At 45.6% G+C, this 12339-nt stretch overlaps 2 protein-coding genes across 3 annotated transcripts; one reads left to right on the forward strand and one right to left on the reverse strand.

Annotated features, from left to right (window-relative positions):
- The first annotated feature begins 113 nt into the window (after positions 1-113).
- On the forward strand, positions 114-3834 carry prdm8 (PR domain containing 8). Of its 2 annotated transcripts, none has more exons than XM_047030085.1 (4): positions 114-458; positions 1298-1514; positions 1777-2008; positions 2222-3834. In XM_047030085.1, the coding sequence occupies exons 2-4, from the start codon at positions 1302-1304 to the stop codon at positions 3382-3384; spliced, it is 1608 nt and encodes a 535-aa protein (XP_046886041.1). In that variant the 5' UTR covers positions 114-458; positions 1298-1301; the 3' UTR covers positions 3385-3834. The 2 variants fall into 2 exon arrangements, with proteins under 2 accessions (XP_046886041.1, XP_046886042.1); XM_047030086.1 differs by having other exon boundaries at positions 444-454.
- Positions 3835-6406: 2572 nt separating this feature from the next.
- Positions 6407-11338, reverse strand: gdf10a (growth differentiation factor 10a). Its single transcript, XM_047030087.1, has 3 exons — positions 10303-11338; positions 7943-9105; positions 6407-7755 (listed from the first exon to the last, which is right to left on the reverse strand). Exons 1-3 carry the CDS (start codon positions 10550-10552, stop codon positions 7564-7566), a joined length of 1605 nt encoding a protein of 534 aa, XP_046886043.1. The 5' UTR covers positions 10553-11338; the 3' UTR covers positions 6407-7563.
- Positions 11339-12339: the final 1001 nt, after the last annotated feature.

Raw genomic sequence — 12339 nt, forward strand, 5'->3', positions numbered from 1 at the left:
TTCATTTAGGGATAATCACTGAACATCACAGCGCATTCATACCAGCGTTCTTGGTCTCTGATAATTACCAGCGAACCAAGTAGGAACCAAGCACCAATCAGAGTACTCTGGGGCCTAAAAGACGTAGCTGTGCTCTGTGTAGGCTATATGTGTGTCCTGTGTGTGTGTGCATCCAGTGTGTGTGTGTGTCCTGTTTGTGTGTGCGTGTGTCTGTGTGTCGAGCCGGCACGCTTCAGTGCGCACCAGTGCGCCTCCTGACGAAGATAATAAGTGTGTGTGTGTGAGAAGAGTGGAACGCAGTAACGAGGCAGACTCTGCTGTGATAACTCTCGCTCTCTGACGGTAACAACAGTGAACGGAAAGACGAACCGTTACCGGTGGTAGACTGCACCTGCTGAAGACCAGTCTCCTCACGCGATCAGGTCACGGCAATATTTGCGAACCGTCAGGGCCAGTAGGTAAGTGCGAATGCAACACGTTAACGTACCGGCTGCGTTTGGAGAGTTGCCTAATCTTTAAACTGCGCAATCTTTAAACTGGAAAGGCCTATTTTGAACCTCTACAGCAGAGAACCACCCCAACTTCGAAGATACTGCATTCTAATTAATAGCTTATTCACATTATAAATGATCTTAATGCTTAAACATTGATATGCTATAGCTAATATAGCCTGAGGAATAGGCAAACAACTGCCAAAATGTAGGCTACATTTGGGAACGATGTTAACAATTCAACAAGGTTAAGATTAAATTGTAAAATAACATGCATTAGTCTCTCTGATACGAAAGTCACTAGACCCCAGATGGAAATAGGAGGCTGTTCATTGGGCAGATGGAGAGACAATAGGAGAAACCGACTGAAAAACTGAGACAAAGGACATTAGAAGTCAGACCATGTCCCTGTGTCCGCAATTTTACAGTTGCCTTTAAAATCTAGGTTGGATGCATTTCATTGTTTTGTGAAAATGGAAATTCATTAGTAATAATGTTTAAAATAAATGATCAACATCGGAGACAAGCTAAGCCTGTTAGCCTAGCAAATCCCTTATATAAATTCATTAAAAAATAGTGTCATAATGATACTTATTTACATGAAAATAATCTGCCATTATTACAGCATTTGAATGTTATATTTGGACCAAATCAATTTAATTTATTGCATATACATTACTGTAGATGTGCAAACTACAAGCTAATTTTATTGTAAGAATAAGTATAGTTTGTTCAACATATTTGCAAATAAACCATTAAACAATCGAATAACCGCACTCAACCATCGTTTATCTTTTTTTTTTCAGAAGAATGGAGCACAGTTTTCTACCTCGTTCTCTCTGGACCAGTGAGAGTAAATTCCTCCAGCACGCCACGGACCTCTACACCAGCGTGGTGGTCACGCGCGACATCCCAGCTGGCACATCTTTTGGCCCGTGCGTTCTCCAAAACACCTTCTACGACACCATTGCGTTTATAGCACTAAAGTCCTGCGACAAGATAAATAAATCTTACTTATTTAGGGTAAGCTATGAGGTCTTAAAATATCTGCATCAAACTTCAACTTGTCATTTAATTAAACGTTATCTCTCTAAGAAAAGGGTCTACAAATGTCAGCAATGTAACAACACTATGGAGACGCTCTGACAATATATTACTATATTACTGTTTTGTAGCCTATGATACATAAATAGCCGATTGTTTGATGTCCGGCTCTCTCAGTGGGTCTTAAATGTTTGTTGTTGCCTACATCGGAAATGGTCATCTCGATGATTTCTCTCAACAGGTCGACCCAGAGGCGATGCAAAGCTCTTCCCTCGTGCTCTCCTGGCTACGGCTGGTGCAGGCCGCGCGCAGCCGCGAGGAGCAGAACACCGAGGCTTACCTGAAGGCGGGGCAGCTTTATGTCCGGACCACACGGGACATCAGGCACGAAGAGGAGCTGCTGGTGTGGTACGACCATGAGCTATCTCACCTCCTGGGTTTCACAGAAATGGCAGCAACAGAACCCGCTGCAGGTGAGAGAATGTGCAGGATCCTTCATCATAACGGAATATTTATTTTCAAATCTATGAAAGGATTAAGATAGGGACATCAAGCCTATCAAAGGTGCAATACACTAGCCTGCACGATATAGTCAATATTTTCGTTGAGTAGATGTTAATTTCTGTTTATTTAAACATCTCGTAGGTTAATTCCTCATGATTGAAACATATTTCTGTTTTTAATAGAATTCAGATGCATAAAGTGTACCCAGGCCTTCAAGCACGAGTACCCCTTCCTTGCGCACTGCCGGTTCCTGTGCACGCAGGTGAAGAATGACGCGCTAAGCAGAGAGGCCTACGAGCACAAACACATGGAGATTAAGAGACAACACCGCGTCTTGGACTTCCACAACATAGCCAGAGATCTAGAACACAAGAAATCCAACACCCCCAACCAAGAGGAAGCTGATATTTCCCCGCGCAAAAGGAAGCAGGAGGAGACGGTTTATCCACGGGGGAGGAAGTCGGTGTTGCTGGAAAAGACGAACATCTCCAACGATAGCAATATAACACAGTTAAACCGGGACTACCACCTCACAGCACCGGAGTCATCCGCCTCCGGTCTGAAACTGAGGACGGACAAGTGTCAGCTGAAAATTGACGAGCTGAAAACTGACCATTTGGAATGTAAAAACGGCACGTTAGGAGCGTTAGAAGTTGGAGTGGCGAAAAGGGCTTTTATGCATGAAAAGGAAAGGACAGCCGATGACTACAGACAGACGGGTCTGGAGCAAGGGAGGCCTGATAGTCTTCACTCAAACAGCAGTAGTCGAAGAAGTGCGTTTTCGTTCGTCCTGTCCGGTGATCAAGAGCAGAAGAGCGCTTTCTGTAAACCCAGCAAGAGACTCCCCCCTACCGACCCCACTCCAGACCGAGCCACCGTCACTGCGCTAACGGCTCGTTCCAGCCGTTTAACTGACATGGCCCACGCTTTTACATCAAAATCTGTTTTGGGGTACAACAGTATGTTGTCATCTAATGTTTTGAACGGAGAATTACCAGGTCCACAGACCTTACCTTTGCCCGTTAGCGGAAACGCTTTTCCCTATGCCCCAGATCACTGGTCGAGAAATATTGGAGCTCAGCTGCAGACCACCTGCTCTCTCACAGTCCTCCCACCAACATTCACCTCGTTTGGGGTGTCGGTACAGAACTGGTGTGCGAAGTGTAATCTGTCCTTCCGCATGACCTCGGACCTGGTGTTCCACATGCGCTCGCACCACAAGAAGGAGTTCGCGCCGGAATCCCAGGTGAGGAGGAGGCGAGAGGAGAAACTAATCTGCCCCATCTGCAACGAGTTCTTCCGCGAGCGGCACCATCTCTCGAGACACATGACTTCTCATAATTAAATATGGACACTTTGACAGAAAAAAGCAGGCGATGGTTCTAACTCAATCTATCTACAGGGTTGTGTTAAAACCTTCTTGGCCATTATGTTTACAGCAAAAGTCATAGTGGCATATTAGATATATCTTTCGTGATGGGAATTTAAATGTGAAAACCAACTGAATGTGGGTCCGCGCAGTGCAACTGAATCAAGGCTACATAATTACGCATTATGAGCACACGTAATGGTGGCCAGTGTCCGCTAGATGGCGATATACACACATGTAACCTACCTGTCAAATCACCGATAACGGAAATTGAGTTGACAGCCGGTAAGTGTTTTATGTAAGTGGGAAAATAACCTGTCTGAACTGTGCCTTAGGAAACTCAGGTGGGAAAGAAGAGATTTGAGGTGGATGAAATGCATATAGATGTATGTGATTGTTACAAATATACTGATGTCCCTATCCTCACTGTGTTGTCTCCTTGTCTTTGGAGTTAGATAACGTTATTGTTTTGTACATATTTATAGGCCTATATTTTACTTATCCAGTCTATCCATTCAAAGTTCTTGTTAAAAACAAAACCAAGTGCACCGTTTTGTTCTGGAAGACATGTTGCAGATCTGCACCTTAAGGTCAAGGTTATGTGCCCCTGTCCTGTTCTGAACAGCCTACAGGATATGATGTCCTTTGACGGTTGGCCTGAGTGACCCAAATAACCCAAGTGAACTAATTAGAGAAATCCAATCACTAAAACTTCCAGTCTATAATGAAACTGCATATTTTATAGTAAACCAATTTCTTCTTTTTCAAATAAAAATGGTATAAATAGTCAAGGGACAACATGCTGAGCGTTCCCATAAACTTTTACTTGTTATTGAAATGATGATTATCATAATGAATTTCTTGAGGGAAAAGACCAGGACTGGAGTCTGCGGCCTATACAGAATAGGCTACTTTATACACAGAGAAGTCTCTGTCGCAGGTAAATGAACCGGACAGAAGGCTGATAGGTTCAAGGTACAGTCACAGCTTCGAACTTGAGTAAAAGTTGAATCATTATGTAATAAGACCCAACATAATTTACCATGAAAAGCAAATACTCTAACCATGACTATCCAGTCAAACAATCATTAGTTTGTTAAAGACATTAGAACAAATGTGATTAAACCGACACAATATTATCCTACTTCTAATTAACTGAGCTATTTCTAACGACTGGTATAATCACCTGAGGAAAGAGCCGTTCCAGACTAACGTAGGCCACAAAAAATCTACTGTTGTCCTATAATGGCAGCCTTCATATCCTCCATTAATTGATCAATCTTCATTCGGAAACCAAAATATTGCCCTTGGTACTCGCTAACTGCGTTTAATTTAATCGTTGGAATCGTTAGTTTTTCGGCATTTGCGTTGGACTGAGGTTTCTTTAGACCTGGCGGGCCTCGCTTGGCTGACTACTTTCTATGCGCATGAGCCCTTGAAGTCATACAGAACCAGTGACCTTTAAATTGGCCGACTGAAATAACCCGAGGGTAGGCTACTTCCCGTAGTTCTGATTGCGGCTGACGACGGTACGGTTCCAATTTCTGCTTGCACCAACCGGAGGTTACATTTTGGGTTGGTTGAGTCTGTTTGAGGAGGAAACCCATAAAACGAACAAGCCCGTGACTTGTCAACAGAATTGCTCTACTTGGCAGTTCGAAGGCTATTACCGTTATTATATACTCCATTCATGTAAAATATGATTGCTGGACCCATAATTACTCTCACCATGATTTAAAAGTAGCTCATTCAGTGAACTATAGGAGTAAATCTAAGCATGATCTCACTATAGGGTGATCTCATAAGTGCATCTCCAAGGTAACCACAGGTAATGTGAAAGTTCGGAGATAAAGTACATCTGTCCCGTCTGTTGATACTCACCAAGCCCCAAGCAGATACACCCCACACACACAGAGACACACACACACACACACACACACACACACAGACTAACATGTACACACAGATGCACACACACATCTGTCAGTGTAACACTGAGAGAGTGCATGGACTGTGTTCAGAGGAGCCATCCATCCATCCAACCTTTCCCCTCAATGCAAGGAGACGCAATAGGATTGCCAAGCGTCTGACTTCAAGTGAATGACATCATCATTGGTTGAAAAGGCTCTATTGAGAAGCACATCCTGCTCTCCGCTCTCGGAGGAGGCACAGATGGGTAGCAGTGGGAGAGGAGGAAGCACTCCATCTTTAGAAGTTAAGAATGGGTGACGTCCTAATTGGTACGGGTCTGTTTCCTGTACGGACCAGTGAACCATGTTGGGGGAATCAGGCAAATCAAATGTTGAACAGCATATCAGTAATACTAGGGTGGGGAGTGGGGAGGGGTTGGGGGGTGGGGTAGAGGTGCAGTGTGGGTAAGGTTCAAAGGGGGTTTGAAAGCTAAATGCAACTTTTCCTGCCTTTAAACAGAGGTTGTCATATTTGAAGTTCGGGAGGAGAAGATCCAACCACTTCGGTCTGCCATTTCATGACGACATCTCATGATGGTGTTGCCAATACCATTACGTGGCATTTTGACTGCAGATGAAGAGGTTCAATCCCCCGCACCCAAACCCAATATGGGAAATGTTTGGAAAAAGGCAGACAGTAGATTACTAAATATTTCTCCCTCATACTTTGGATGGTATCAGAATGTGAATGTATTTAGGGAAGACTTTCCTGTAATGTCACCCATGCACACTACATTGTGAGTTTGGATCCTGCTAAGCCCACGACAGTTAACTTCCATTCTGCTGCTGTTAGAGTCCCTCGCCTCCTGCACAGTTTCGAGCCACTTTAAATACAAAAACCATCTGCTAAATGAAGAAATACTAATAAGAAACGATCTAATGTCACTCCTAGGGCTGTTTTCTCCAACACAGGTTAGGCATGTAGCCAGTCTCTGACTGAGGCAACAAGGAAGGTTTTAAGTATCTGGACAACCGTCTCATTCAGTATCAAAAACAAGGTAATAGAAACATCACAAGGTACCCCAGTGTTTGTATTGGATTAAATTACTTTTTATTCTAGGCTTTATAAACGACTACTTTTTCATAATTTAAACAATGACACATTTACAAAACATCAGCTTTTCTAAAACAGAATAATAGTATATAGTAAACAACAATTTTTATTTAAAATATATAAAAATATTTCTGGTTTCTTCATAGCAGACTTGAAGTACGGAGTGGGGGGGATGGATTCCAGATGGCTGACTTTACAATCCACCCAACAGTCCTCTCCGTCGAAGAACAAAACTGTACAATAACTTTGATCACAAAAAAACACCAAATGATAAAAATGATATGGTACAGGAGGACGTTGAAGATCTTCACCTAACTGTAAGTGCATTCTATCAGTACAAAACACGTAAAAACATCTGTAACACTGACATGTTTTGTATGCCATCTATGACCCATGATAGAAGCTGCCTTTGAGACACAGAGAAAGACTTACATTCCCTCTAAAGCTGCTGTGGGTTCTAGGATTCATTAGTTACAGGTCCATCCAGAAAACATGAACAAAGCAACATGAGCTTAGTTTGTTCATACAACTCATAAGTGCATTTTGGAGATATCGACGGAGATCAAAGAGGGCTGGTGACTGGACTGGTTACACAAGCTGAACAGTGGAATCCTTTAGGAATCTATCTTTCAAAGTAAAACAAGTGTAGAGGAAGTTCCAGTGAGAAGTGACCAGCCATTGTTTCATGGTAGGATTGAGAGAGTTCAGTTTGTACATATCTCAGTACACAACATGCAGAGGCCACAACAAAACAATACCTCTTCCACTCTGTTTAATCACCTCAGACAACACTGAACACACAGCTCAGGTAAATGGTGCGTACACACTCTCACGCACACACACACACACACACACACACAGATAGACACGCACACACATTTACAAATGCAGACGCACACACACACACATGAACACGAGATAAAACAGGAAGAATGAATGAATCATTTGTTCTCATTCCCCTCTTTCCATCCAGCCCCTCTTTCCCTTTTCATTTGATCCGTCCCATCCTGTTATCTCCTCATTTCCTCTATGTGATCCCTCCCTCTCTGCCTCCTCTCCATCTCTCCATGCCCTCCACTCCTGTCTTCTCCATATCTCTCCCTCTGGCCTCTTTCTGACTTCCCTGTCCTCCTATCTGCAGGAGCAGGTCTCTACAGACATGGCAGGGTAGACCTTAAGGACCGGGTTCCCATCCTCCTCCTGGTACAGCACGGCCAAGGAGCTCATCTTTTCTGGCACGCAGCAAGGCTCTGGCACGCCTGGCACGATGCCCACCGCTCGCACGATACTCTGGATGGTGGCGTGGTTGGAAGGGCGCATCAACTGCAAGAGAAAGCAAAGGAGGCAGGGAGGGAGAGAAGGAAGTGGAGAAGGAGATTAAGAATGAGGGGAAGGGCAGACAGGCGAGGGAAAAGAATGACAATAGACAGACCAATAATACATATTAACGCATTGGAACCACCAGATAAAACGTGGATACCTTAGTCTAGCTGTTTAAGTATGCTTCTACCTTGGGCATGGGGAAGCCACAGGTGCCAGCGCAGTAGTAGGCATCGAAGGCCTTGGGTGCCAGGACCCACTCACTCCAGCCGATGTCTGAAAAGTCTACCCGGAGGCTTCTCCTGGTGCAGCCTTTCTGCTGGGGCAGGCCCCACTGCCTCCTCCTGGCCTGGCGCATCGTCCGCTCATCGAACCGCAGCTCGGGGGAACGACTCTGGCCCCTGGCCCCTCCATTTCTCCCCTCATGCTTCCCTCCATCCCTACTCCCTCCGTCCTTCCTCTCAGCCTTCCGTCCGTCGTTGGGCTTCTTCACTGTCCTCTGGTCAATGCGAAGAATCGCAAGTTTTTCCTGCTCTTCTTTTTGCACTTGATGTTCTCCTCTCCTCTCCACTCCTCCTTCCTTCCCTTCATCCTGTCCCACTTCCCGTCCTTCGTGGACTTTCCTCCTCTTCTCCTTCTTCTCAGGCTTGGCCTTGGGTTTGAGGGCCAGGTAAGTGTTCTGCCACAGGCTCTCCTTGCTGTACCCCTCCAGAGTGTAGTCCACCTCGGGCAGCTCGTTGTTGTGGATGGGGTCAGAGGTCATCGGAGCCTGTCTCCTGACTCTGCCTGAGAGGGAGGCAGGGTGCGGGAGGGAGGGGGAAGAGACTGGGGGTGAGGCTTCCCCCCCTTCACTGAAAGGGTCAAACCTCTGCAGGGTTGCAGCCACACTATTGGGCTCTACCAAGGCCTGGTCATCTGCATACACCAGCAGGTAGGGCAGGTTAGCCTCAGACAGCGCTTCATCTGGGTACCTCTGGTACTGCAGGCCATAGTCCATCTGAAGAGACACCAGGAGCTGTCCCTGCCCTCTGGCCTCTTTGATGACCTGGGTCACATCCTTCATCTGCCAGACCCCTCTCCTGTGGGGGTGAAAGGTCACATTGCCTAAGAGCGACCCCTGTGACCCCAGTGTGACTCCTGAACCCGTGGGTATGGAGCGAAGGAGGATGTGGACAGAGGGAACAGAGTTGAGGGGCAGGGCGCGGCAGGATGGGGCTTTGAATCGTTTGCAGAACCAGGCTCTCTGTCTAGGGCGCTGGTCAAACAGGAAGTGAAAGCTGGCTGACTGGATGACCTCAGAGTCCAGGAGAGAAGTTAGGTTTAGATGGTACACCACCCTCTGGTCAGACCGCTCTACAGAAATGAAACAACCAATGAATCAGTTAATCAGTAATTCTATATATTTCTTACTGTTGGGAAGACCAGACATGAACAGAAGAGAGAATAGAGCAGAAAGAAGAGAAGAGTAGAGAGAGGAGAGAAGACAGGGAAGATAAGAGAGATTAGAGACAGAGTAAGGTATAAGCTACATATTTATGATGTAGAATTGACGTAAAATTCAACAGCAGAGTTATTGTTCATTGTATGAGAGTTCAGCGGAAGTATGGAATGACTCAAGAGATATACATTACCTTGGATTCAGTCAGCAGCATATGGAAACGCTTACTCCAGTTCCCGCTAAAGCTTCCCCTAAGCCCAATACGGCCAACACTGTCTCCTTCGGCACCGAGACACCATAATCAAATGTTTTAACAGATCTCTCAGTGTTGTGAAAACTCTCTTACATCTCTCCTTCGATTACACGTTGGCTTCTGGAGTAAAAATACACGCGTGTTATCGCATGCCATCTGAGAGCTGTATGCGAAGCGTATATGACCCTCCGTTTTATTTATAAAAACAGAATCGGACAATGAAACGCCACTCTGTGTTTAGCCTCCAGACTCCAGCCAGGGAGACCGCAAGCAGTCCTAGCTGGAGAGGACACGGCACGATGCTGCGCTGCTGTCGCCGCGTAAAAAAAAAAAAACAGTCAGCAGCTGCGCTGCTCTGCAGAAGTCAGTTGCAAGCTGTGATGCTCGCGGGGAATCTTACACATTCTTGACCGTATTACGCGTCTGTCTGCGGTATGGCTTTCCGGCAGAGACACCGCGCCGCGGGGCCGCAGCCGCCAATGCGCGCCCAAAGCGTCCCGAGATCACTTAGCAAAGGCATTCTCAGACTGTTCCATAACAATCCTACCTATTTGGGGTGTCTGACCGCGCCATGCAGACCCCGCTGGGCATTGGCGGGTTTATCGAGCTTATGTTGCCTTGTAGAAGGCAACAGAAACAGTGTTGCTAAAATAAAATACCAAACTGATGCATCTGTTTTAAAGGCAAATTGTTGCATTCCTGCAACCAGGAGATTCATTGTTTAATGCTTCCGTTGCTATAGTGCCATGCAATCCACATACGATTGTGAATATCATTCTACATCATAGTATCTACGGAGGAGTGTCAGATGTGTCTCGTGCGCACAACGGGGAGCTGTCCATTGAGAGCTTTAACTCACCTTGAATCCCTTTAAAACTCCTGACTGTGTTGCCTTCCTGGGGGTGGCGGACCTCGCGGTTGTATTTCTCGTACACTTTGAACATGTGTTGGGAAACGGCATCTGGCCTGGCACCGTCCAAGAAAGACTCGAATGGAGATTCCCGTGCGCTCCTCATGGCTCGGATCAGGTTTCTACCCGCGGCAGCTCCAAGGTAACCATTCAGCCCCAAAACAAGAGTGTACAACGAAAACACGGACAAGGTACCCATCTCACGGAATTAACAAAACACCTAGATCCAATGGATAAACTGCAACGAAAAATGAGTCAAAACCACCCGAGAAAAGGCTACGATGAAAATCCAGGTTCTGTGTGCGTAAAAACTTTCCACCTCGCTTCACACTTCTTTCTCACAGCAAAACGCTCACTCATTCAGTGGCCGGCGGCGTAGGTGCGTAGTGGGTTGGTTTAACCTCCAGTCCTGGCTGCTACTTTCTACACTTGTCTTTGCTTCCACCGTCAGAGGCTACAGGGAGAACACACTGGAGCCGCGAAAGGTGCTGACGTCTCTACTCCTGCCAGCCAACAAGCGCTCTCACACCCACCAGCATAACTCCTGCTGGTCAAATGCTCTCTCTCTTTATCACTCCCCTTTCTCTCTTTTCTAGCCCTCTGTCTCTGTCCAACTACAATGATAATGACGATGATAAGGATAATGGCTAACAGGATGCCAGTGTTTTGCCATATTGTTTACATCTGGTTCTGTGATTCAATACATGAGCACCAGAAACACAAGTGTTTGCTGTCAAAGTAATTCCTGCCACGAGTTTCCATGCTTAAACATTGTTTCCAGTAACAGTTTTTGACATGGTCTCGGTCACACATAATTAGTGCAGAAACACCTACAATAACAAGCTGATCAACCTCACACAGCCCACAAGACCTAGTCATCACGATATTTCAGAATGAACCGAGACTGTCAGAGATGTACGGAGAGAAAGAGATATGATAGATAAACAGATCTATGGATAGATAGAAAAGTACAAATGTGAGAGTATGCGTGTGTATGAATGTGTTTGCATGCATGTGTGTGTGTTTGTGTATGTGTTTGCTTGCATTTATGTGTGTGTGTAGTGTTTCGAGGAGTGGTGTTTTTGTGTAAAGGATTATCAGATGTGGTTCTATTGAAAAAACTCTTGTGATTTTATTCATGGTATTCAGAACATAAGTTCCACTGGGTTTAGCCACTCAAACTCTTCACTGCCGGTGTTTCTCCCTGGTATGTGTGTGTGTGAGTGTGTGTGTGAGTGTGTGTTGTCACTGGTGTTAGTGTGTGTCTCTGGTGTCTGTAGCTCTGTGCCAACAATGCTGGTTCTGTGAGAGTGGTGGCCTCCAACAGGGAGGCTGTAACTAGCTGGGCCCCTTGGGTCACACATACACACACACACACACACACACACACACACACACACACACACACACACACACACACACATGCACACCCACGCACACACATCCACACACATAACACACCCCCACACACAGGCTCTGCTGCTAAATAATTTTCTGGCCCCCAAGGGCCCTGCAGGATACTCCCTTTCACTCCATTCCACACCCAGACAGACGGGGCCAGTCTTAAATCTGCTGTAGAGCTCCTGAGATGTGTTCTACTGTGTATGAGTGTGTGTGTGTTCGTGTGTGTGTGTGTATTTGAGAGAGAGAGAGAGAGAGATAGAGAGACAGTGTGTGTTGGTGAGTGATTAGTCTGTAGGCTTTTGGGCGGCTGGGAAAATATGTAATGACAGGAGGAATATAAGGGTTTTAGAATAGAGAGTGTTAGAGAGTGAAAGAGAGAAATAGTGATTGAGAGAGAGTGAGTGAGTGAGTGAGATTGAAAAAGAGTGAGAAAGATGGGGTAAAAAGAAAGAGAGGGAGAGAGACAAAGAATAGTTGCAGTGAGTTCTGATTGTAATATTTGTGGACTACTTCTATTGCACATAACCACATAAGTTACCAACCAAACATAGGCCATGATTCATTTGTTGCCTTTTTTCTTAA

This window comes from Hypomesus transpacificus, chromosome 11 (assembly GCF_021917145.1).
Source record: "Hypomesus transpacificus isolate Combined female chromosome 11, fHypTra1, whole genome shotgun sequence".
NCBI lineage: Eukaryota > Metazoa > Chordata > Actinopteri > Osmeriformes > Osmeridae > Hypomesus > Hypomesus transpacificus.